Source organism: Dermacentor andersoni, chromosome 6, assembly GCF_023375885.2.
Source record: "Dermacentor andersoni chromosome 6, qqDerAnde1_hic_scaffold, whole genome shotgun sequence".
Classification (NCBI taxonomy): Eukaryota; Metazoa; Arthropoda; class Arachnida; order Ixodida; family Ixodidae; genus Dermacentor; species Dermacentor andersoni.
In genome coordinates, this window is record NC_092819.1 from 51971867 (window position 1) to 51997395 (window position 25529).

General features: G+C 48.2%; 1 protein-coding gene across 2 annotated transcripts in view; it reads left to right on the forward strand.

The window, feature by feature from the left end:
- Positions 1 to 25529, forward strand: part of LOC126522907 (calcium-activated chloride channel regulator 2-like) — a 527003-nt gene that overhangs the window by 451747 nt on the left and 49727 nt on the right. For both annotated transcript variants that reach the window (XM_072288729.1, XM_050171751.3), the window contains 3 exons: positions 15670 to 15808; positions 19759 to 19883; positions 25214 to 25322. In XM_072288729.1, coding sequence (XP_072144830.1) covers positions 15670 to 15808; positions 19759 to 19883; positions 25214 to 25322 — 373 coding nt within the window. The remainder of the gene's footprint in view (positions 1 to 15669; positions 15809 to 19758; positions 19884 to 25213; positions 25323 to 25529) is intronic.

Genomic DNA, 25529 nt, shown 5'->3' on the forward strand with positions numbered 1-25529 from the left:
TCGGCGAATGACATTTGCGAGTTCCCGAGTTGTCTATTCATCCGCTTTTCGTTTCTATTTTTCCGTTACTTCTACATTTCAATTCAAACTTCAGTTAACATTCTCCGTGCTTTTCCCCGATTATTCATTGGCTTTTGGCTCCGTGTGGTTAGTTGTCCCTGACAATAGAGATCGAGCCTCCCTCGATTCCCTCATTCCCTCATAAATGAAAGCGGGCGTGGAAAGGAGTTGTTCACATTAGGCCAGACTGTTCGCAGCCCTATGCGCCTCTTGTGTGTTTCTTCCAACGCATTTAAGGCGAAGGAAGCACCCGTGACGTGACCAGTACTCGCACACCTTGCCTCGTCTCCTCCTCATTTTCCTCCTCCTGCTTTCCCAGCCATGACTGAGACGATGCGTCACAGAGCTGAGACGCGCGCACGTGAACGTTGGGGCGGCGCGCCCTGTCGCTTCTCCGCTCGAACCTGTGTTCTCTGCCCCACAGGTCCATTGTTCGAGGAGTCCACCGGTCCACGCCCTGCGCTTCCCTTGTCCAACGCTCTCTCGTCACGCCACCAACCTTCAATACACGCCCTCCGTGTTTCTTGAATACGTCTAGCCCGTTTGTTTGTCTTTGCCTCGCTTAATATTTTGTTTTTTTGTTCCCTTCCTTCGCTGGGGTTCGTTTGCTTGACCGTTCGATTGCCCTTACGCGGTCTTGTAGTCTCACGACACTACCGCGTAGAGAACTTGTGTTGAACATGGAATGTGCCTCTCCCCCCCCCCCCCCCCATCCTCCACCCCTCTTGCCAACATAACCAAAGGGGCTTCGTCAAGGCAGCAGCGGTCATAGTTTGCGCGATGTCTTTGCATGAGTCCTGCTCTGGGTTACTCTCGATAATTGAGAGGTCGGTTCATCAGCGTCATCCCAATTCGAATTCGATAACGCGGGACGTAGGCCTTTCCCAGCGAGCGCCTGACATTAATACACCTCCTAGTTCTCTGTCGTCCTCAACTGCGCTTCGCTTCCATTGTCACCCATTTTGTGACTCTCATAGACCACCGGTTATCCGCCTTACAGATTACACGGTCTCAGTGCACGCTCAATACTGTAAGCGATGAACTACCGGCATTTCCAGGGGAGGAAGGACCCCTCCGGATCCGCTAGTGCCTGTGACCGCCTCCGTTATCTACGAAATTACGCAACGAAACAACAAATGGTGCCTGAATATCTGCACACATACAATTACTGCGTCTTCAAGCGCATAATTCCACAATTAGAGCGAAGCTTTCATGGCTGCTCTTCCCGGGATGTGGTGCGTCAGCTCGACCGATTTCTCACCGAGGAAAAAAAAGTGGGCCGATCCCGGAGGCAATGTAATCACGCGGTTCCGTGAGTCACATGAGTAGGGCGGAGTGGGTCTTCGAGTCCTGCCGGCCGGCGCGCAATCGCCATCCTGCGAAAGGCCGCGCAGAAGATGAGCACTCTTATTGAGTTTAATCATTCGTTTCACGAAGACTTCGCTTCGCGTATATTCCAACGTATTATTTTTAAAGTGCCAACGCTACTGCTATACAGCAAGAAAGCAGCGCGTCAATCCCGCCATGTTTCCCGTTCTTGAGCTGATTTATAAGGGAAAAAGAATCCAATAGACGAGAAAGAAAGAAAGAAAGAAAGAAAGAAAGAAAGAAAGAAAGAAAGAAAGAAAGAAAGACTGAAACTCATCGAACGATCCAGTGTGTGCAAAAGGCGCATGAAGCCCGATTCGATTCTCGCGTCCCACACTGCCGCTCGACTCGATTTGAGATGCAATCTCACCGCTGCCGTTGGTGGGGGCGTTATATGTCGTCTCGAGGTATTTCGCATCTCGATATTGTCCCGCTGTTGCGTAACCACTTGAAAGAACGAACAAGAGGGCAGCGCGGAGGAGAAGTGTCTCCTTTCGTTGGGCGAATAAATTATCTCATCATTTCCCTTTCTTTCCTTCTTTCTTTCTTTCTTTCTTTTTGTCGTTATTTTGTTTAGAGGCCGCACGCGGGCCGGCGGTCAAATTTCGCCACTCGGCCCCGCCGCGAGGAATTCGTAACGGTCGCGGTTCAAATCGAGAAGCGATGGCTGGCGCCCCGCGATAGCTATATAGTATACGCCACAAAACCGAAAAAAGACGACGTATGCATCTGACTCGATTCGAGCTGTTTATCTCCTCATCGGTCGCTTTGCGAGGTGAGTGCTGTCGCAATCTCGGGGATGACATATTGCTCGAGCCCGGCGTGGAAGATTGAGAAGAAACAGCATTCCCCTACATTTGTCGACAAGGCAAATCGATGCCCCTATGCAGGCCGTTGTGAAACAATACCTTGAGGCGGGGCAATATTTCTCCTGCTCTGAATCATTCTTAAACACTGGCATATATTTTTTTAGTCGTTACACGTTACGAGCTTCAGATGAGCACAGACATTTTTTTTTTCTTTTTTTGCTTAAAACGATGTTCGAAGCCCTTTAAGCCCTGCAAAAACGATGTACGCAAGTGTCAGAGCGCCCTCAATAATTCACTATGATTCTTTTTTCTACGAACCAATTTCTATATCTCGGAAGGTGAATGCGTTGTGACGTAACTATGAATTGGCACTGTCTGTTTCTAAGATTGCTGTGGCGTGGTTGTGGCTATACTACATACAACACGGACAGCAAACTAAAAAAAACATTGAAAAAGAAAACGCGTGCAGAATTCTTGTTTTGTGATTTATTAGCAACGTCACCGTACTTAACGTTATTGCTGCGTGGGGACATCAGCAAATATATGTCTCTGTGTCGTGGACGTCGTGATGACGTCGATGACGCCAGCACTTCTAAAGCAACTCTATATCATCAAATTTAAATCCGTTTCGCAAACCTCGTAATCTCTCATAGTCGGTCGTCATTTTACGTGCAATGTGCGCAGGGCTGCGTTTTCGAAATCTCGAAACTATGCGTCGGCACTTGAGGCTCCGCAGCTTTGCGTTGCTCTTAGCAACATTTATCTAATTTCTATCTGAATGCGCGTTGTTTCTAACGAAATTTTCTTAGTTTAAACACGCGTAATACAGTAATGGTAACTAACCACCCACAACTTTCAAACCTCTGTGAGAGAGTGAATGTTTGAGCGTGTTCGCACGTGCGGTCATGGCGGCACGGCCTTTTCGTTCATGTTCCCGCAACCGCTTCCGGCGTCTGCAGTACACGAAAGCATGGCCTTCAAGATTTGTGTTTGTAAACCCCGAGATCGTTGTCGTTTGTGGCCGCGGTTGAAGACTACCACCATTGCATCGCTTAGTGGAATAGCGCGAAGCGCGCAGACACAGAGAGCGCTGTGGTGTCCAGCTGCATCTCTGCGTCTCTATGATTCGTTTACGTGAATTCTACGCTAGTGGGTCGATTAAGAAGTCGACCTGACCCAACCCGAGCCGACGGCGTTTGCATTCGTCTCGCCAAGTGGGTTGAGCGTGCCAACGCACTCCTTGCACGCGGGTCGACGAAATTCGCCTCGACGCTCGCTCAGCCCGACCCGCTACTCGCCTCGACCCTACTCGACTCGACCCAACGTTGTAGGATTCGTGTAAGGGAATAGTTCATACATCTATTTAGAGTGAGCTGCGTATAACCAGGGTCAGAACGCACGCATGCTTCGAGCAAGGGATTTCTTCTTTTTGTTTCCGGTTGTAACGCACGTGAAATAGTTGTGGTAACCAACTCTCAGACACTCTAAAACTTGTAGAGAAAGAGCTGCCAAACCTTGAACATACTAGTTTGGATTCTTTAAGTTAGCTCCCGTCTCCGTTTTCTTTGTAAGCGCGCTGTTTCTGCTGTGGCTACCGAATACCGGTTTCCGAAAGTGCAGTTGATTCCCAACGTTTACCACGAGCAAAGTGCCTGTAAACACGAAGCGGATTCGAATCTGAAAAAAAAAAATGAAAAAAGAAGAAGAGTAAAGGCGTTTGCGTAGACACAGAAAGTGCGGGAGGCGCAAGATGAGCAAAAGTATACCTCGATGCCGAATTGCCACTTTTTTGTTCCCAGGGCGAAATAGAGTTGTTCAAGAAAGGCGTAGAGCGCTTCCCGTAGTAGGGAAAGCAAATGTTTAAAGAAAAACGAAAAGAAAGAAACAGACAGCCGGGACGCGAGCGGAGACGGTATACCTTTCAGGCGAAATGTAACCGTTCAAAAGGGCGCACACAGTATCGGGCAGAAGCGACGTTTGAAGACCGCGTCACCGTCGCGTCCAAGATGTGGCTCCCAACTCTCCTTTCTTTGTTATCCTTTTTTCTTCCCCCCCCCCTTTAATTCTGTGCCTCTTCTTTCGTGGCAACCGCTGTTTGCTCTCGGGAATCGAATACAGAAGGGAGGAGGGAGAGGGGCCGAGGTGGGGAGGGGCGAGGGGGGGGGGGACATTTCCCTTGCGAAGCGAGTCTACTGCGCAAGGATGGCCACCGCCTCTGAAAGAAATGCGTTGTTCCTTACGGTTTGCTTGCACGTATATAGGTTGTAAAATAACTCCTGGAGCGGCAGTGCTCGCGGCCGCTCTATGCATCCTGAGAACGTAAGGACTCTTGGCAAGACCCTTCGCGGACGTAACTTCTTGTTTTATTAATAAAGCCTGAGCGAACACTTCGTTAATGACATTGTGAAACATGTTAACGGCGCTAAAGAAGACTAGTCACAAAACACCTCTGCCAGTCCTGTTCACTTCGCGCTTTGTGATTCGTCTTTCCTATAGCGCTGTTAACACGTTTGCCAATTCCATTTTCTATATTTCTTGCACCCTCTAGTAGTTTCCGTTCACTTTGGGCTGAAGTAGAGATTAGCCAGTTTTAGCGTCCTGTGAACATCCTATCTCATGTCCCGGCTTTCTTGCCGCCGTTAACATGTTCCTGAATGCTTGTCCCACGTTTAGATCAATATTCGAGAGTCCTTGAAAACTTTATTTGTGTACGTTCACTCTGGGCTCAAGTAGAGATTTGAAGGCTTTGGGGTCCTGGGAGGTGCACTTTGCTTTTCGTGTCTCGTATTTTTTTTTACGCTGTCAATATGTTTTTGATCGCCTAACCCACGTTTCATTCAGTTTTTGAGTACTCGTAAACTTTGATGGCCTGCGTAAACTCTGGCCTGTCGAAGATATTAGAGAGTTTTAGCGCATCGCTAAACCCGCACGGTTACCGATACCGCGCCAGCCTCCTGCAAGCGTCGCACGTGCGCGCAGACCGCGCCAGGTATACGCACAGCGCCATTTGGCTATAGCACGTGCATGGCTCGCAGGTAGTCGAAGCGGCTGCAGTAATGGTCGACTGATAGCAATATGCTAATACTCTCTGCTCCCAATTTTCTCGGTTTTTCTTTAAATGTAACCCTTCACACAACACCCACCCACTCCCAAGCAGAGTGAACTAACTTTGTGGACAAGTACGACAACCCACGAAAACGGAATCAAATGGTGACCCGGCAATTACACCCGCCGTGGGAGTGGTTGCAGTGCATCCCTTGTTCTTAGTGTCTATACTAGTGTATAATGCTTGGATGGTCACGCTAAGGTAGTGTCTCCCCACCTTCAAGGCGTCATCTCCCCTCCAGAAGCTTTCCTCTAACCTCCTCGTCCATCGTTTGCTTCTTCCACCTTGCGTTCCTCTCCCGTTTTCATTTATTTATCATTTCCTTGCTTTGCCATTCTCCAAAAGAAGGAAGTGCTGTGTGGCAAGGCACGCGCTAAGGGGGCGCAATCGATGCCGTCGCTGTCCCCTGGAGGGCGTTTCGAGGGCGACGAGCTCTACCGGCAGTAAAAGAGGAACCAGAGCCGGTACTACCTCGACGTTACTCGTCCGCTCGCTCCTCTTATATACCGCCCCTTTCCTGTCTACGCCTTTGGTTTTCTCCTCCTCTTTCCTTTAACTCTTCTGGACTTCGGATGGCGCAGGAACAGAAAGGGTGAGAGCAGCGGTCCAACGAGCATGCGACGCCCCACCGATGTCTGGACAAAGTGCCACGTTTATCTATCTATCTATCTATCTATCTATCTATCTATCTATCTATCTATCTATCTATCTATCTATCTATCTATCTATCTATCTATCTATCTATCTATCTCTCTCTCTCTCTCTCTCTCTCTCTCTCTCTCTCTCTCTCTATATATATATATATATATATATATATATATATATATATATATATATATATATATATATATATATATATATATATATGTCTCTCTCTCTCGCTCTCTCTAACCTACCTACCTATCTACCTACTTTGCGATTTAGGCGTAGATGCATGTTGCAAGACTATAATTATCTCGAATAGCGTTTGTATACTGGCTGTTGCGCGGTGCTCGACAACAACTGAACAAAGGTCGAGTTTTAACAAGCGCGCGACACGGCCGTGGCGGTGGCGTTGTTAGCGGGACTGAAAACACCCGTAGGGCTTGGTTTTATATATGAGTGATTGAGCGAACGAGCGCGCGGGCGTGAGTGCCTGCGCTAATCGCACACGTTGTACGGGGGTTATGACATGTGGCGCAGCTGGCGTGGTAAACTAATCAGGAACACGATGGTGTGAATTCACAGCGCTAAGTGTTCGTCCGCCACGAAGCGTCATCCGCTCGTTCTCGAGTACCAAAGCACCGATCAAAGCAGTCGCTTGAACTTCAGCGGCATTTTACCTTGAAATATATATACACACACACTTACGTCACGGTGACACCCAAGAGGTACGAGGCGATGAGGCTGAACACTGTATTGTCATTTTGTGTACGGCTATCATCAGTTGCTTCGCGCAACACACGTTACGCATATATATTTATATTTTTTGGTTAAGAAGAAGGACACCATTATGCCGTGAGTCTTGACAAACGGCTTGCAATTCAGAAGTTTCTGCTCAGCCCGCTTCACGAAATGCAAACCCCTTCGTGTCGTTCTGCGTCGGGAAGTGAAGCACGCGTCCTTTTCGCAAGTTGTCTATGCAGTTTCCTCGGGCGATTGAATGCGTCCTGTCCGGGCCGTCCGACGTTGCTAGGGCCAAAAAGCACCCATCGCGCCGCATTTCGCGGGCGACTGAATCTGCGAAAAGAGGCCGCTCGGACGCCGTTCACGGGGGCCACAGTTTCAAAAGTTTTCCGTTGTGACGGCGCTCTCGAGAACCGCCCCGTGACTTTTAGTTTAGCGCGGCCAGGCTCACGATGGAGGTTTTGCCACGCGGCATCTGCGGAGACAAATCGCTTGTCCACGAGAAGGAACGTGAGCGAAGCGGTTGGTTGCGGACTAAAGTAGACGTATTTTATCACGAGCCACACAGAAGGTTGTCGTATTTTCTTTCTTCGCTCAAGGACGAGTGCGGGGAACCTTTTTGGTCTTGGGTGAGAGCTCTGAGCACGCTTCCACCACTTTTCCAGCCGTACTTACTCGTGGCCATTGAAGCACGACTTAGAAAGGCGACCTTTGGGCAACTTTCACCCTCTCAGGTCTGAATGACTGGCTGCAAGAAATACATTGTTTACATAAAACTTGACCTAAATGTGTTTAGGACGGTCAGTCAAGTCAAGACAAAGAAGGAAGGAAGGAAGGATGGTCAGTCAGTCGCAGTAGGTCTGTCAGTCGGTTTTTATGGTGTAGGGAGGCAGACGTAACTATACGGAGCGATCACGCTGAGATGTACAATAAACTGGAGCATGAAATTTCAAAGAGTGAAAAGATATGTGTTCCAACATTCTCCAAGCACACTCCGAAATGTTCAAGGTTAGCCGTTCATCCTCATGCTCAGAAGATGCAACATTTTGTATTCGTGGCATACATTCAGATTTATTTATTTATTTATTTATTTATTTATTTATTTATTTATTTATTTATTTATTTGAGTACCCTCAGGGCACAAGAGGCAGGCAAATCGTGTTCATACATTTGTAATGACGGAAACAACAACATTGCTATATATGAAATAAAATATAAAACAAATAATTACCCGAGTACGTTATTCTAATAGAGGACAATAACAGAGGCCTTCAATGAGAATAGCGTAGGCAACATTGTTGTAGATGCATAGCACGAAAAGTAATTAACAAATAGCAGCACAGGTTATCCTAAGAAGTGCTCGACGGCGGCGGCATTAAATGACTGCGCATTTTCAATGCTGGCAATAAATAGTACTGGGAAGGTATTTCCATTCTGAACTAGTCTTCGGTATGTATTAATGCTTAAGCAGGTTAGTCTGGCAAAATAGGAATGGCGACATTGTACTGGTGATCAGTGCGGGATGACGAATACGATAGCGGTAGATACACTTACTGCCGATTAAAATCAACCACGCCGTTTTTTAAGTGCGCGTGCAGTCCAATGTGCGTACCAATCCATCAACAGTTCTCAGAATCTCTTCGGAATCAGCGCAATCTCCGCAAAATTGTATCCATTAGGTGTTTGAAAAGCACGAGGTGGGCGAAAACATGGTGGGCGAAAATGGTGTTTCCTGTGCTTCGCAGTAGCACGAGCAAAGCACCCCGGGAAGAAAAAAACATAAAACCGTGTGCTTCCTTCGCCGCACCAGAAAAGAAAGAGAAACAAGGAACAGTGAAGCTTGCGAGACCCAGTTCATCAGAGCCGCCGCTTCCGCACCATCGGGACCTGATTGGCTGCATGAATAATTAATAGCACCGTTAGCTGCTTCCTCTTTTCTTCTTCCTCTCCTACAAGAAACGCTCTGTCGCCATCCACCCCTCGCTCTCTGCTCAGAGTCAGCGCCATCGCGCCTTGCTCTTACACTTTCCTTCGTGTTTTCTTATCTCTTCTTTCCTTTCTTGCTTACTATTTATTCTCCTGGTCGTCCTTCGCTCAGAACAAGCTCGCGTGCCTTGTTCGGTGCGCGAACGCCCTCCCCAGAAGGGCCCGCCGTGATATTTACTTACCTGGCGCAGCATCTTTCTCCCAAACCCTTTCTCGACCCTTGGTCGTCGCACCCACCTTCGCACTGAGCTTTCTCCCTACGGTAGCTTTCGACCGGAGTTAGCCGAATCATTCTCCCATCTATCTGTCGCTCTCCCCTCCTCGCTCACTCCCGATCGCGCTCTCTCTCTCTCTTCTGGCACATCCTGCCAGTGTCTGACTGTCTGGCCGTGTAATTGGTGCTGAATCGCGCCCGCCGGCATCCTGCCTGCGCCCCCCCCCCCCCTCCCACCATCCCCCCCACCTTCCTCGCTACCCGTCCTCCGGCTCGCCAGATGATAAATGCTCCCTACGGAAGAATCTGTCTTGTTCCTCCACCCATCCCTCCCGCGCTTTCTTCCTCCCTTCTTCCCTGCAAACCATCTACACTCTCTCCCCTACCTTACCTCCCTACTTCTTCTTCTTCCTCAAAACATTGCTCCTTTCTCGCGGGTCCTTCGGTGGCGTGCTTCCCTTCGATTTTTCTGGCCACGTGTGTACTTTGAACTCAACTTTCCATTTACTCTAGTTCCTCTGTCCTTTCTTCTTTTCTTCTTCTTCTGCCTTTCTATCCAACACGTGTTGTCTTGTCACGTGAGCTTTCTGAGCTTTCTCCCTATTCTTTTTGTTGGGAAGCGTTATAAACTGCTTCGTTCCAACCTTTATTCATCTGTTAGACACCGCGTGCTCTCTCTCTCTCTCTCTCTCTCTCTCTCTCTCTCTCTCTCTCTCTCTCTCTCTCTCTCTCTCTCTCTCTCTCTCTCTCTCTCTCTCTCTCTATCTATCTATCTATCTATCTATCTATCTATCTATCTATCTATCTATCTATCTCTCTCTCTCTTTTTAGTCGACGATCCCCGTTGACCTTTTTCTAATGTTCGTCTGTTGCCGATCGTCCCTTCCTCTCTCTTTCCATACGAAGTGACCTCAGCACGAACCCTGTGGTGACTCTCTCTCTCTCTATCTCTCTCTCTCTCACGAAAATCACGGACAAAGCGAAATTTCTAGCTTTAAAGCGCACGCTGTGTGTTTAATCGCGCGATTGCAACTAAACGCTTGAGTTGGTAGGCAGCGCTTTGTGTGCGCGCGCGTGCGTAAAGCTTTGCGTGTTTCAACTTTATGCGGAGTGGTGGGCATGGACTCAGTTTTACCTCACGGCGCTGACTGAAGAGCCGTTTCAACCAAAAACAAAAAACACATTCATTAATTCGTTGAGTTTAACCAACTCGCTGTTAGCGTAACCCAGGCGTAGCAAATGCCGGTAGCAACACTGCGAGAATATTACTGTCCGCGTCGCGAACGATATCAAGACGAGCACGACTAGCGCCTAAGGTCGGTTTCGCGGCGAAACTCGTAGACATTTGTTAAGCATCGGTTTGTTTACCGGGCCTAACTTTACAATACTTACACTATACTCCGGCTGACTAATTCCATGCAGTGCATCGAAGGCTAGGGCTCGTGCTAACCAATCGCAGGGTGTTTATAGTCAGGAAAAAAACCTGTAATATTCAGGAGATTCGTCAGTTCTTCTTTTCTTTTTCTTTTTGAAAATTTAGGAGGAAAACTGCAAATTATTTTCGCACCTGCAGCTGCTTTAAATTAGAAAAAAAAATGTGCTTATAAAGTGGTTGTGGCGAAGGTATACTGGTATGACAGAAGATGTTTGAAGTTTTCAGCTGAAAAGCTGGCAATCTACGAATAATCGTGTCTACATCGCTGGTTTTGTGTCTGCGAGCCTGGTCAGGTGGTCAGGTGGTCAGGTCAGGAATTCAATTCCATCTTTCGCCGCACTGCATGGTGTTGGCGAGATAAGTTTATCTCACCACGCATACAAGTTCTCCCATCTCTAAAGCAAGTAGCGCTCAGCACATTTCTCGAATCGATTTCTGGTTCCTTATACAAAACGCTTGGTTATTCTCATTTGATAGCCGCAATACTTGTTTGCAGTGCGTGACCTCGTTGAAAATCCCTTATTATTATGTGGCGAGTTTTTATGCCAGTTCCCGCGTTTCGCCGAAAGCATATCTGAGGAAAAAAGCGAACGAAAATTCCGCCGATTCTTTTCTTCCGCCGTCAGTTTATCTTGGATCCACTGTTTACCTCTTCTATGCATGAACTTCCGGTAGGCGCCTGCTAATCGCGTTGTTCCACCTTCCTCCGCCCTGCGGTATGAATAACTTGCACTGTGACCTCACGTGGAAAAGGGGGCGCTCCCTAGAATGCGTGTAAACAGTCTCGGCGATTGTGAGTCGCCGCTTTAGTGTTTACCATCCTGCCATGAACGCCGCCATACGCAACCTGCTCAGCCGACTAGAACCGTTCTTTTTTTTTTTCCGGTGTATGGTATTCGCGTACACCACTCGACGGTCACCGCATTTTTCATGCAAAATAATGCGTCATATCGGGTCCCAACTTCCGAACTCCACTATTAGCTTGTTCATTCTGCAAGGAATATCGGATTAGGCAGGAACATCAAACGCAGAAGCGCGATTCAACGTGGTGCTCTTTTTTGTTGTTGTTGTTTTTGTTTTCATGTTGCTTTGAGCACGCACACTGGGAACATACTCTCTCTCTCTCTCTCTCTCTCTATCTCTCTATCTCTCTCTCGCTCTGTTGTACTTAGACTTAAGGAATATGAGTTAGGCTGTCTACTTGGCAAACATCAACCCAACATCTCGCAAAGCCAATTCGACGTAAAATAATTTAGCATGGAGAGACTCACTGTCAACGTCAGTGCCACGGACGTGCGGGGAAATTTATTCACTGTTTACAGAAACCTGACGGCTTTGTGACGTCCTCGAACAGGGCTTTCAGAGTTTGAGGGCTTGAATGACGCTCTTTCGACCGGCTTCCGACAGGTTGGGTGCTTTAGAATTTATTATGTGCATAGAGGCAGAGTTTGTTTATTTAAATGTCACTCCTCTTACATATACGTTCATTCCGCTCACTCCTTTCCCTCATTTTCTTGCGCAATAGAACTGCGTTGACTCTACCTATTAGAACTAAGCAATAACACTTTTTTATCCGTGACTATAAGCTGTGCTACATTTCTGGCAACATTGTAGTAAGGGAGACGGAGGCAAAGTAAAGGCTGCGAAGGTCATCTGGTCGGAGGTCAGTTCACGATACTTACATTCGAAGAAAGGAGGATGAGTGAGTCAACAGAGACAGCTGAGCACAGATGAGGAGGAGAAAGAGGTGACGTGCAAACCAGCACACAACACTCGAAAATTCGTCATCTAGTCACGGAGTGAGAGAGGGAGAGAAAGAGAATAAGTACGGAACCACCTCCTGTACGGTCTACCACCAGCCTGATCCTCCGGTCGAATCCACTGGGCCCTCCCGGCCGGTCTGCTTTGATGCAGCTAGGACGAGCCTCTACCTTTCTCCTTCCTACCCTCTCTCTCCTTAATTTACTCCCATCTCCCTCACCCTGCTGGCGCTGAGCCGTGCTCCCGCATGGGTTGCAGAAGATAGTGCTAGCCTTTCCTCCTTCCCCACAAGAAGAAGAACCACTTCTCTCACGGAAGTTCACCAACTTGCTCCTAGTTTGATACCATTTAACACGGCAGGCTGAGCGGAAATAAATTAAAGTAAAAAAATGGAAAGTGACAAGAAGGGATGCGTGCGCACACGTCAGTGTTGCTCACTGCGCATGTAAAAATGGTCGTGCAGATAACTCGTTTTTAAGGAGCTCTGCAGGGCTTTAGTAGATCTCCTGGAAAATGCAGCTTGATACCACTACAGGGTCCGAAAAAGAAAGGCAGCAGAAGGTCGGTCACAAGCTGTCAGGTAGCTCGGCTGAACTTGAACAATGGCATCATTCAAACATGAAGCTTTTTTTTTTTTTCCTTTTTGGCACGGAAGATAAACAGTGTCACAGAACGGTGATTCTGTTATATACCAAGCGCCCCAGTCCGTGGCGCCGTTTCTAATCACCCGCGAGAAGGACTAGCGGTGGCCCTTCACGACTGGACTTTTTTTATTTCTTTCGTTACGGCGAGCACAATATCGCAACCGAACAACCAAACCGTGTTCATTTTTCACTCGAACGGTGACACGAACGATCCGAGCACCGCGGAATCGCAGGCGCGATAGCTGCTACACTCTTAATCGCGTATGCATACGCGCTTCGTTGACAAACACGATTATTATGCGTTTCTCGCCGTATTATACGTTCCCCCGGCTATCCACACAGCCAGAACACCGGAATACAATGGGGGCCTCTCTTGCTTCTCCCCATCTCTGGTTTCTCATTTGCATACAGGGTCCCGCGATCTCTCGTGCACGTCGGAGGAACGCTTCGCGCCAAAAGTCCTCCGAGGAGCCATCGTCCGCGAGGGGCCGAACACAAAGCATCAGAAGCACCACCCTGTATTACCCCCCCCCCCCCCCCGGACGCCTAATTTCCCGTTTCGTGCCCCCTATAGTGTCGGCGCCTTGTCTTCGAAATTTCTCCCCGGCCGTTGTAGATGTATGCGCGGATGAAAAGCCGTAGACTATAATGGCGGCCGGTCGTCCTCGCCGCTTGAATTACGCGCTCGTGAACAAAACATTAGCCTCGCATTGAATCAAGACTCGTCGCTTATCTTTTTTCTTCGTGCCTCCCGATTTATCCCGAGACGATTTCTCTATTCTTTTTTTCGTAGCAGCTCCCGTGATTTCTCCGTTCTTTTGTTATCTCTGCCTGCATTATACGCGAGAGCTTCTCTTCTGGAAGCGGATGGGTCTGGCCATTGTGTACTGCATTCGGGACGATTCTTTGTTTCTTTCTTTCCATTTTTTTCTTCAAAGCGACGCATCATTTCGCGTTCATGTGTCTCCTTTGAATCATATGCTCTTCTCCCGTGAATTTGCTTGTTCCTTTAATTGCCTCTGCGACAACGGACACCGACGGGAACCGTGCTTCCGTCCTTTGGCATTTCGCGGTCCGCTGTGTCGTGGATCGCGAGATGTTCCCGAAACGCGAGTAGGGGGGCCCCTTTGAAGTCGACAAACAGTGTCCACGTGGCGAGATAAGCTTCCGCACAAACTTTCATCCTGCGAGCCGGAGAGAAAATTAATTTGAGTCGATACCTTTAGAAACGTGCATTGTGCGCAGTTGAACGTGGGTGATTGGTGTTGGGGCGCACCGTAATGCTAGTTGTTGACATGACGATGGAGATTATCGCTCTCGCATGATTTACTTGCTCGCGCCGAAGAATACACGAGAACAACGAAACGGCAGGGTGACGGTGGCGTGAAGTTTCTGAAAAAAAAAAAAAAAAAAAAGTCTTTATGATGGCCGCAGCTTTTGCAGCCTCGGTTTCGATGTAATCTGGTAAAAGGCGCGTTGTCGGGGAGCAACTTGCCAGATGAATCACAGAGAACACGGACGAAACTGGGTTATTGCAACATTCGACCGATTTGTGTGTGGCTTCACAAATCACTGCACCCTCGAATGCGATATCGATAACACACTTGTTAGTCGAGCCGTGAGCTCGCGCGGTACTGTCCTTTTGTACCATCAACATAAATTCTTGGTATATGACCTTTATATAGACTGCAAACTGCCCTTAGCCATGTTTGCAAAAGCATAATTAAACAGTATCGAAATGTTGGCTTCGATATACCTGTATGTTAGCTGGTGTTAAAGTTGATAAGTAGTAGTGTGCTGCTAGGGTATTTTCCCTTTCACCGCTCTCCTGCCACACGCTCCGTTTCTCGCGTGCTATCCTGTTATTGAAACGCTGGTCCTCTGAAGTTAGTTAGTTAGTTAGTTAATTGATTAATTAAATAATTAATTAATTAATTATTTAATTCGTTAGTTAGTTAGTTAGTTAGTTAGTTAGTTAGTTAGTTAGTTAGTTAGTTAGTTAGTTAGTTAGTTAGTTAGTTAGTTAGTTAGTTAGTTAGTTAGTTAGTTAGTTAGTTAGTTAGTTAGTTAGTTAGTTAGTTAGTTAGTTAGTTAGTTAGTTAGTTAGTTAGTTAGTTTTGAAGTTTGCCGTTGTCTTGGAATCATTCTTGGTTACTCACGCGTTATAGAACTCTACGGAAACACTACAAAATATCGCCTATCAGAATTATTTCTAAAAGCTAGCCTTTCTTTTTTTGCTTTTTAATGTAGTTGAAAAGGTTGCTGCCTTTATTGGCGCCGGTTACCCCTCTGTACAGGGCAAGCAAAACTAAAAGCACAAAAAGCACTGAACGGCGCCGGGGACTAGTCAGATATCAGGAACGATTGCAAATTTCCTCGCGGCAATATGCTCTGGCGTTGCCCCTCGTTACGAGGCACAGAACAAATCAATGAAGACAAGTGGCTCTCCGCTATCAAGAGCCCCGATGCCGGGGCGCAACTATGGGCTGTCCAGAGGGCCCACGATGCGGCGGTCGGGCAAGGCCTGACTGTCCCAACGTGGGAGCGGCCCGCAGCGCGCTGAGTCGCGTTCATCAGGACCTTATTAAAGTTTTGCATCCATCCATCCATCCATCGCACGGGAGGGCACAGGAAAGCTTCCCCTCACAAAGACCATTGCTGCAAAAAAGCCAGCTTTTCGGGCACTACGGCGGCTCAGCGGCTACGCCGTTCTCCTTGTTTCGTGAGGCCAGGTGTTTGCAAAGCTCATAGTACAACGAACAAAGGTGTGCCGACGCTGCGGCTATCGTTTGGAGCATTTGTCATAATGTTCACAATGTAGTCTATGAACTCGCGCAGGCACCTAAGGTGCCATTTCTGACCTCACGCTGACTCAAGGTTCGCTTTTCGTACGTGCGCAGGACGACATCGGGCCAGAGCTGCATTCCACGCGTGGACCCCCTGACTGGACGGCCCAGGGAGGACGACTGCCACGCTCTGCCCAACCGGACCCAGGAGAACGTCTTCTCCTCCATCATGGCGCTTCAGTCTTTGCCAAACGTGAGAAAACGTCTCCCTATCTGACGCGCTGTGTTTCTTTGTAGAGAGAAATTCATTCATTCATTCATTCATTCATTCATTCATTCATTCATTCATTCCTTCATTTATTCATTCATTCATTTGACAATTGGCTAATGTCCTGATTGATTGATTGATTGATTGATTGATTGATTGATTGATTGATTGATTGATTGATTGATTGATTGATTGATTGATTGATTGATTGATTGATTGATTGATTGATTGATTGATTGATTGATTGATTGATTGATTGATGAGAACGGGACGAGCGCTGTACTATACTTTGGCAGTACAGCACTTATATATTTACTGACTAAATCAACAGAGTGGCTAAAAGCTATCCTTCGATTAGCCTCCTTTGACCGATGAACATTTTCTTTTCTTATGTTTTCAATAACACGGACTTTCAAAGACACGTTAGCACATGTTATCGTTCCATCCGCAGTCGCGCGATTGTTTTAACGTGCAGTGCCCACATAACCTCCTCAGCGTGAATACGTTAGAGACCGCAGTGTATAAAGGTAATCCATTATAGAGGACGAACTTAATCTCTGGGTTGCTTCATTCTGTAGTATGCATGCAGACTTGCCGCATTATTTTTTTTTTTTTATTCTGGGATAACGTAGATGGTCCGTGAAAGTCGAAGACTGTCCGCACTGGAACTGGTGGAGCATAGAAACGCAGAATAACACGTTAACCTTTCCCAAGCGGCTAGATTCGAAGCACAAGCTGCCCCAGACAGCAGTTTCAAAACCATTTGCGCAATATCCGGTCTCTCCACCTACTTTTTCTGCCTCTTTTTCTTTTTTTATCGTCCTTGTTGCAACGTTTATCATCGAGGGATTTCGCACTGAGCAATACCCGACAAGTTCTTTTTTTATGACGAATAGGGCCGTCACCGCCAACGTAGATCACGAGTAGTGACTTCTTTATTTCGTGCTTCAACTACCATCATTTATGATCATGACCCCCTGTTTACATCTTTCATGGCCCTACTAAATTTTCTTCCCGAAATCATCTCAACGCGCGAGCCAGCAGTGCTAGTCTATCTCGCCTGGGCGTATGCAGCACATCAGCGCGAGGCATTGCCCGCAGCAGCCGAGGGGTAGCGCTATGCGCGGTTTCTGCATCGTGCCATAACTTATCAGGAGGGCAAAAGAGGTTTAGAGGTGGTAGGAGGTGGGGGCAGAGAAGAAGAGGGGTTGAAGTGTACTTGGTTTGTGCGCGGGTCCCCGGGGCGGCGGCGGCACATTTAGGCCGGCGCCCATTCATCACGCTCCCGAGAAGCCGAGCCAAGCCGAGCCGAGACAGCGCGCCGCCGCCGCCGCCGCCGCCTGCTCCTCCTCCGCGACTCGCGCTTGTTTGCGCAACATTTGAGCGTTCATTGATTCATGAGTCTCAAATTTACGAGCCTGCACGCGCACGCTGCGCCAGGAGCGAGGTTGGCTTCGATCTCTCTTTTGCTTGGCCTTCTACCAACAGACACCCCCACCCTTCCGCGTCCCGTCTCACAGCATCTCCCCCATCCTTTTCCTCCGAAGATCATCGCAACTTTCCTGCCGCACCAATGTGCCACACACCTAGTTAGGGTAGTACATCGCACGCAACGCTAGCCCCGCCGAGAGAGAGAGAGAGGGAGAGATTGTGAAGAGGAAGAAGCGTGGCCCATAAAATGTTTTTAAAGGGAGAGGAGATCTGCGACATTCGATCTGTGGTGCTGGGGCCGACCTGTATTACTTGGAAGAGAGTCCCTCTGCGTCGGGGGAGATGCACCTTTCCGGGAAGAGCTCGCATCGCGCTTGACGTAGTACGGTCTAGAAAGTTGAGACCGCGGGCTCGCAAGTCGCGAGTGCGCTGCGAGGGCGCGCCTGCTGTCTGCGGGCGTTCGTAACCGTTCGAACGCGTCTATCTGGGCCTTTCCGCGACAAATTAAGTTAACCAAGTACGGTGAATGACTTAAGCGCCGCATGCAAAAATACGCAGCACAGCATGACACATGCAGGCGTGATGTTGTCGTGCTCTTCGACGAAGCGCATCTGCATAATCGCGTCGGCATGTTCTATTAAGAGCGTGCGAGTTTCTTTTTTTTTTTTTTGCGCGTGATGTTGAGAGCCTGACGGCCGTGCGGTAGTAGAATATGATAATTTTATTTGCAACGTTAATAGACGACCACCCGTATGAATTATAATTATGAGAGACATCGCACTGTGATTGCATCACGTCACCAATGTTACGGAAGTGAGACTTGTCTTGATGTCACTTCTAGGTTCTGTGAGAAGACACGGGAAGAAATTTGACTTTCTCACGGCTTTAATGGCAAAAAAAAAACGCCTTTGCTGCTGAATGTACAGGTTGCAGGGCAACGCTTTCAGTGACACCAGATTAAATATTTGCAGAAAAGAGATCCGTGCAGTGAGTTTTCTTTCATTCATTTGTTTGAGCTACTATCGATCCCTTAAGGGGCAAAGATAGGAGTTGGACACATGGTAACAGATGGGCGAACACTCCTAATGGGAGAAAGACGCTAACACGGTAAGCCGTATTCCTTGTCGGAACAAGCACTAGCGTAAACACACAAAAGGATACCAAATAATAGCCAAATAAATCTACAACACCCCACTGACACAATTGTTGGCAAAATTAAAAGAAAAATTGATGCGGAATCGTCTTGCCTTACTCCTTCCACAATAGTCATGCGTTTGGTTGCATACTTTTAAGCTTTTTTTATTACTTTACTTAAGTCGCACATTATTTTTAATTATTCCGTATCATCCTCGATGTGGTTCATTTATGCGTCAGTATGCTTGTTTCTAAGTGAGAAGTCATTCATGATATTGGGGGGGGGGGGGGGGGACGGAAATGGGCGGTTCACCACCTCTCCTTTTTGCGGGATTACAGCAACACTAAATAGGCCTTCTTTCTTTCTTTTTTTTTTTTTTTTTTGAACGGGGATAAAGGGACTCTAACCTTCTATAGCGAGAGTAAATGAAACGCAGTGTTCAACGCTTTACACTAACCTGAGTTGCTCGTGTAGGTTTATGTGCGCGTAGGAGAATCTGTATGTAGTAAATTAATCCGAATCCCTTCAATACGGCGTCTCTTGTAGCTCTATACAGTGTTTCGTTGCGACGTTAATCATAATGAATAGTTATATCTTGTAAATATTTAGCGGCGGATCTATCACCTGCAACGCCGGCGACACAGATGACGGCAAGCGAGAACAGCTCGTGGCATGCTAGTGTCCGGCCTCAACGGCCTCGTCAACGTTGCGTTACCGGCACCATCGGCAGAAAATTGACTAGCAGATTTAAATACGCGGCGGTCAGGCCCAGAACTTTCAACACAATCGCTCGATCAATCAACGAATCATCCAGCCAACCAGACAGCCAGAATACATTAATTTAAAGCTCATTCAATCTGACGATCAATCAGTTCGTGTTTCTTCAGATATTACAGCCCGTATATCCTCGCGCGCATATTCAAATGACTGCGCGAACGAACATTTTCTGGCGTGGTCATTCGCACAATCTTGGTTATAGCTTAACTTGGTTCAGGGCGACGCAAGTTTGGTAGTTTGGCATATCGATACGACGCGGCTTCAGCTTCTCGCGCAGGTGCACAGCGAAAAAGCCGAAGTTCACTGGCCTTCTCCAGGGAGAAACAAACTTAATCACGCTTTAGCTACGACACCGCCGTCGCCGCAGCCATGTCGTTGTAGCACAGTCGCGGCGTTCGACACTGGCTCACTGCGTATACGCCCAGTGCGCGCCGACTGATAGCGCGTTCATCGACCAGCATCGCGCGCGCGGGGGGACGGCATTAATCGGGGTAACCGGAAGGCGGCAAGTCCGGCGCTGGCGGAGCAATTGATCGCCGTCCACTAACGAGGCGTTCGCATTCCCCTTCCTTTCTCTCGGGTGGTGGCGCAGGTGAACCAGTTCTGCGACGAAGACGAGCACCTGCACAATGACCGGGCGCCGACCAAGCAGAACGCCCTGTGCGACTACCGAAGCACCTGGGACGTCATCGCCAACCACCGGGACTTCTACCGCAGGTAACAACGCCGGGGACACCTGGCTTGGCAGTCAGCTGCATAAAAAAAAAATAATTATAATAATAGTAATAATCAATAATAAGGAATAGTATAAAGGAGAATAAAGAAGAACTATAACACTGAGGGAGAGTGAGTGAGTGAAAACTTTACTAAGCTCTAGTAACACTGAGAAAAAGATAAGGTTAAACTGCCTTCATTATAAGAACTGCGGTAATTGGAAAGCTTTCGACTGTCCCTTCACCTCACTTCACTTCACTTCACTTTATTACCTTAAAGGCCCCCGGGGTTGGGGGTGTTACATAAGGGGTGGGTTACATGTATAAATCATATAATAAACAAAGAAAACACGTAATGAACATAAATTATTCGATGTTAAATACAGTAGCTATACAATTCAGAAATTTAGATGTACAGGTGATTGCGGCGACGCGTCACAATTTTTTTACGGAATATCGGAGACATTAACGCCAGATGTATAGGGCTGGTGGCGCGTTCTTACGACATTGTGTTCGGTCAGTACAAATAGTACTGTTATCGCAACGACAGTATTAGCTGTGTAACTTAGCGGCTAGCATAATGGCATCTGCAGCAACATCACTGTGAATGAACTGTGGATTTTTTTCTTTTTCTTTGTCAAGAACCTCAGGAAACACAAAAAGCGCTTCTGTCGCTTTATGGTTGAAAAAATAAGCACAGGATGTCGCTACTAGCCATGCTCTGTTTCACATTTCGAGTTTTCTGGTATTCCAGTAATTGAACGCTTTTTTTTTTCAACGACAGAGAACGTTTTTTTGTCATGCACGCTTGTTGACCCTGAAGGAGCAGAAGAAAAAGGGCACCATCACGGAAACTGAAGGCTCACACAAAATTAAACGTTCTGTGTACTGGGCTTTCAAGTCGTCGCTTTTCTTCTTTATTCCACTTCTCCAGTTCCCAATTTCTTTCTTCATCTTGGAACACCTGAGATGGAGCTGGGCGATGTCTCTGGTCCCTGTATGAAGAAAATTCCCTTGACAGCTGTGAAATGCACAACAGGCAGCTTTGGACTGCGTACTCGTGCTACTTTGCACACTTTGTTTCAGCCAGATTTATCGCGTGTCTGTGACTGCACTTACTGCGACAATCGGCCACATGTGCCATAGGTGTGCGGTTCTGCAGCACGTTTCCACATTCGCTTCACAAGCCTGCTGCTGGCCCACTAAGCAGGACATACATCCAACCACATCCATCAGGTTCAGACTCATTTCAACGGCACTTAAAGCCGTCCCACGTCGTACATATCACGTGTCTGCTGCTTACGCATGGTAGGATGCGCGCAGCGATCCATCGTACGAGCTGTCGTGCCAACAAACTCATCCAACAAGTTTCCAGCAGGATTCGGCCTTCGGAGCAGCCATCTTTCGCAGCCGTCGCTCGTCGTATTTCCCACCGCATCGTGTACCACCTACCTACTGCCTAAAGCAAAGGATGCGCGATACTACGCCGCGTTGGCGCCGTCGTGCCACTTGTTGTGCGACAAAAACATCCAACAAGCAACAAGTTTCGAAACGAGTCTCCTTTCAGAGCCGTCCCGCCTCGTATCGGATAGGGCAAACGGATCACTTGCAATCCGACGTGCGACTTTTCGCGACGACAACCGCGTTCGGCGGGTTTTCTGAGCCCTCGCAACGTCGCATCAGACATTAGCCACTTCGTATACCGCGTATCTATCTGATACTTAAACCAGGAGACACATTGTAGGATTCCGCTTAACATTCTCTCGTATCCGACTTGCCGTGCCATCAAATGCATCCAACACGTTCTCGACAGATTTCAACTTGCAGAGAGGCCTTTTTCTCTTTATTTCTCTTTTTTTTTTTCAGAGTGGTTGCACCACACATTCTAGTGTCAGTAAAGTCGTCAGTACGGTCGCTAGAACAAGTTTCAAGCGTATAAGAGAGCCTGTAGTCCGATCTTCAAATAAGAAGGCACAAGCAGCGAATTCGCTTGAAATATGAAGCATCCAACAGGTTCCATTAGGTTACAGCAGGATTCAAAAGCTGCAGCAGTCGTCTTTCAGAGACGTCGCACATCGCATTATTATAGTACGACTGCTGCTTAAAGCAAGAAATCAGGTGACAGGATCCGCTGTACCGTCTGTCGCACCAACAACTGCATCCAAGCTTTGCAACGGGTTTCAATTCTCCGACCGGCCACCTTTTAGAACCGTCGCAACGTGGACCAGCCGTGCTCCGAGGTGACCGGCGTGAAGCCGTAAAAGCGCAGAACGCCACCATTTCTCGGTCGCCACTTTTCTTCCTCGTCCGAAACACACTGAAATGGAGGGAGGACCTTGCCAACCCCCCCCCCCCCCCTTCCTCACCTGAACTCACCCCTTCTCCTATCTCGGCGACCTCTCTCTTAGCCTAACCTCGTTTCCAAAACGCCCCGCACCGGGAGGAGCTGGCAGGAGAAGCCCGCGTCGTACCCGAAAGTGGCCCCCGAGGCAGCCGCCGGAGACCTTTCTTCCTACCGTGTGTGCTCACTTGAGAATTTCGGAAGACGAATTCCCGAGCGCGCCGCCTCCGTCGCCGGCAGGCAGGCAGGCGTTTCTGCTTCTCGCGGCAGAAGAAGAAAGAGGCCGTCGAGCGAGCGCGCGTAGCGTTCTTCCCGCGCGTCGGTGCGCCTGAAATGCGAAACGTGGCGACAATATCTCCGAGAAGTCCCCCCCCCCCCCCTCGTCTCTCACACTTTTCCTTTCGCACGCTTCGTATCTCTCTTCTTCCACATTGTTCTCTCTCCCCCTCTCTCTCAGCTTTCGTTCTCTTCGGCGCCGCTCGCAAATTTGATTTTCGCCACTCGCGCGGCGCCGCCGCCCCGGACGGGTAGTGTTGCACACGCAAGACAGTGCTCTGGTTCTGTGCCTATTGTGGCCTTGTCGGTGCACTCTTCCTGTTCTAAGCGCACCGCCACAGCCGTCGCCGACGTGCGGCGAAACATGCGCCCGATGGCGCTCTATCGAATTTCGTTTACGCTTGCTTTCTGTTTCTTCGTGGCTTTTGTCTATTTCTCTGCTCCTCTGTTTCCAGGTCTCTCTCTCCCTCTCTCTCTTGCTGTCTGTCTTACTCTCTATGAAAATCACTACCAGAGCTCCTTCTTTTCTCTCTCTTGCTGTCTGTCTTACTCTCTATGAAAATCACTACTAGAGCTTTTTCTTCTCTCTCTCTCTCTCTCTCTCTCTCTATCTATCTATCTATCTATCTATTTCTCTCTCTCTCATTTTCCTTCCTCGCGACACGAACTTTCCCCAAATTAAAGAAAACGAAGACTCGGGAAAATGAAAACGTCCCGCGTATCTGTGCTGCAAGTACCCTTGGCGCGGAATATCCTTTTTTCTTTTAATTGTCTTTTTGCTTGCGCATTGCAATTAGCTGGGTCAGGAAGGCTCTTTGCAATCGCTTTACAGGCAGATGCAAAACGCCTCTAACTAACGATGCAGTGGACAAACTAAGCAAGTCATTCTGACGTGGGGCCGCGAGACGCAAGCGTGTACAGAGGGTCAGGTCGCCAGTTGAGTGTGAACCTGTTATTGGCGTGCTGGAAATGAATTCTTTACAGAAGGATAAGGACTTGGCTGCAGCGCACAGGGCAGAGATTTACTAGTCGCGAAAATAATTTTGTCAGTCCTTGAAAAGAAAAGAATGCGCTATCAATGAATTCCGTCAGCAAAGAAGCAGCTTAAGATGAAGTAAGGGTAATGTAGTCAATCGGTTCTGCGTAAGCCCGCAAGGTGGAGGAAAATTATCATCTACCCGACTGTAGCTCGAAGCTGCAAGGAAAAACCCCTGGTTGCTCAGAAAACGGGTTTCTCAGAAAGAAAGTTCGCAATTGGAGAAAAACTCGTCCTGGTACGAAAGATCAAACGTGGTACCAACTTTTTCCTGGCGCTGTAAATCCGCCGTCTGATCTAACCAGGAGACTGGCAGATTGCGGAACGATGCCGAACTACAAAGGTTTACAGAGGTCTACGTTGCAGCTTCGCGCTACAAGGAAAACTGACATGAGGACGACATCTTTTCCTCTTTCAAGGACAATATACTCGCAAAGAGTGCCATCACCGAAGCGCACTGGTGGTGCTGGAACACATATTTGCGATGCTGAAATACACGCCAACCGCGAGAATCTGCACGCGCGGTAATGCAATCACCGCCAGAAAGCGCAACGCTTCGCAAAATGCCGCAGATTTCAGTTTCTCTCGAATAAGCGCCAGTTGATCAGTCGATAAGAGTATCTGTCGCCTTACTAGAAAGCTCTAGCTTCGCGTGATATATGACACGTTACCGTGGTGCACATGCGTTAGGCCCCCCAGCGCATTCGTGTCCTCAACACCTGACTGCCTACTTATATTTAGGTGCACGTTAGAGAACCCCAGGTGGTCGAAATTTCCGGAGTCCTCCACTACGGCCTGCCTCATAATCAGAATATGGTTTTGGCACGTAAAGCCCCATAATTTATTGTAATTTTAACCCCTGACTGCCGCGACACACAAGTTACCGTGATTTCGTAACAACGCGGTTGCGTCTGGACCAGTCGAGACCGCCCGCTTCGATCCAATTTCATCCTTGCTACTCTCCTCTCTCTCTCTCTCTCTCTCTCTCTCTCTCTCTCTCTCTCTCTCTCTCTCTCCTCTCTCTCCTCTCTCTCTCTCTCTCTCTCTCTCTCTCTCTCTCCTCTCTCTCTCTCTCTCTCTCTCTCTCTCTCTCTCTCTCTCTCTCTCCCTCTCTCTCTTTCTCTATCTCTCTCTCTCTCTCTTTCTCTCTCTTTCTCTCTCTCTCTCTTTCTCTCTCTTTCTCTCTCTCTCTACTCGGTGACAGTAAGAAATAAATGGTAATATCAGCCAACGCTTAGTACCATCTCAAGCTGACCACAAAGTATTAGTTATGTTTTGTTGTTATCATCGAGACCAGCTGTTTAGTTTTGATGCTGCTAGGCCTAGAGAGACGGAACCAAGCCTGGAAAGTGTTTTTGATTTCCACCTTGCAGGTGGTGCCACATCATTCATTACCCGTTGGCGATGCGACGGCGGTGCTTAAAGCTCTAAAAGCCTACTGCGTCACTGCATGATTAACTCGATTCTGCACTCTAGTCGAGTGCGGCATGATAAAACGTTGATAACTCTGACTACCGCGGTTCCGCGGAGAGGCAACGCAAGCGCAGATGGTCCGACGTATCGCGGTTGCATCTCACGCAAAGCTAAAAACACATCATTCAAGTGGTGCTGCGTAATCAAATTTAAAGCGTGAACACGTATTGAACACGTTTGTCCCTCTCCACGTCCTTTCTGTTTGCAGGAACCAGGCTGGGGAACGACTCCTGGGCAGGACGCGGTTCCACTACGTCCAGGAGGCGCCTCTGCGCGTGGTCATGGTCGTGCAGGTCACCGCCGCCAGCGGAATCAGGGTGAGCGGCTTATCTACGCTTTTGTCGGCCACGTAGCTGACGTAGACCGTTGTGAAGTCAAACCCAATAAGTCATTTGCGTCCACAGCCACCGAAGCAGATGACGGGTACTTTTTTTCAGAAGCACTCGCATTCCTCTTAAATGTCTGTTAACGGTAGAAGTGGGGTCGGTGCAACACAGATGTTATAGGTATACTCCTGTTGACAA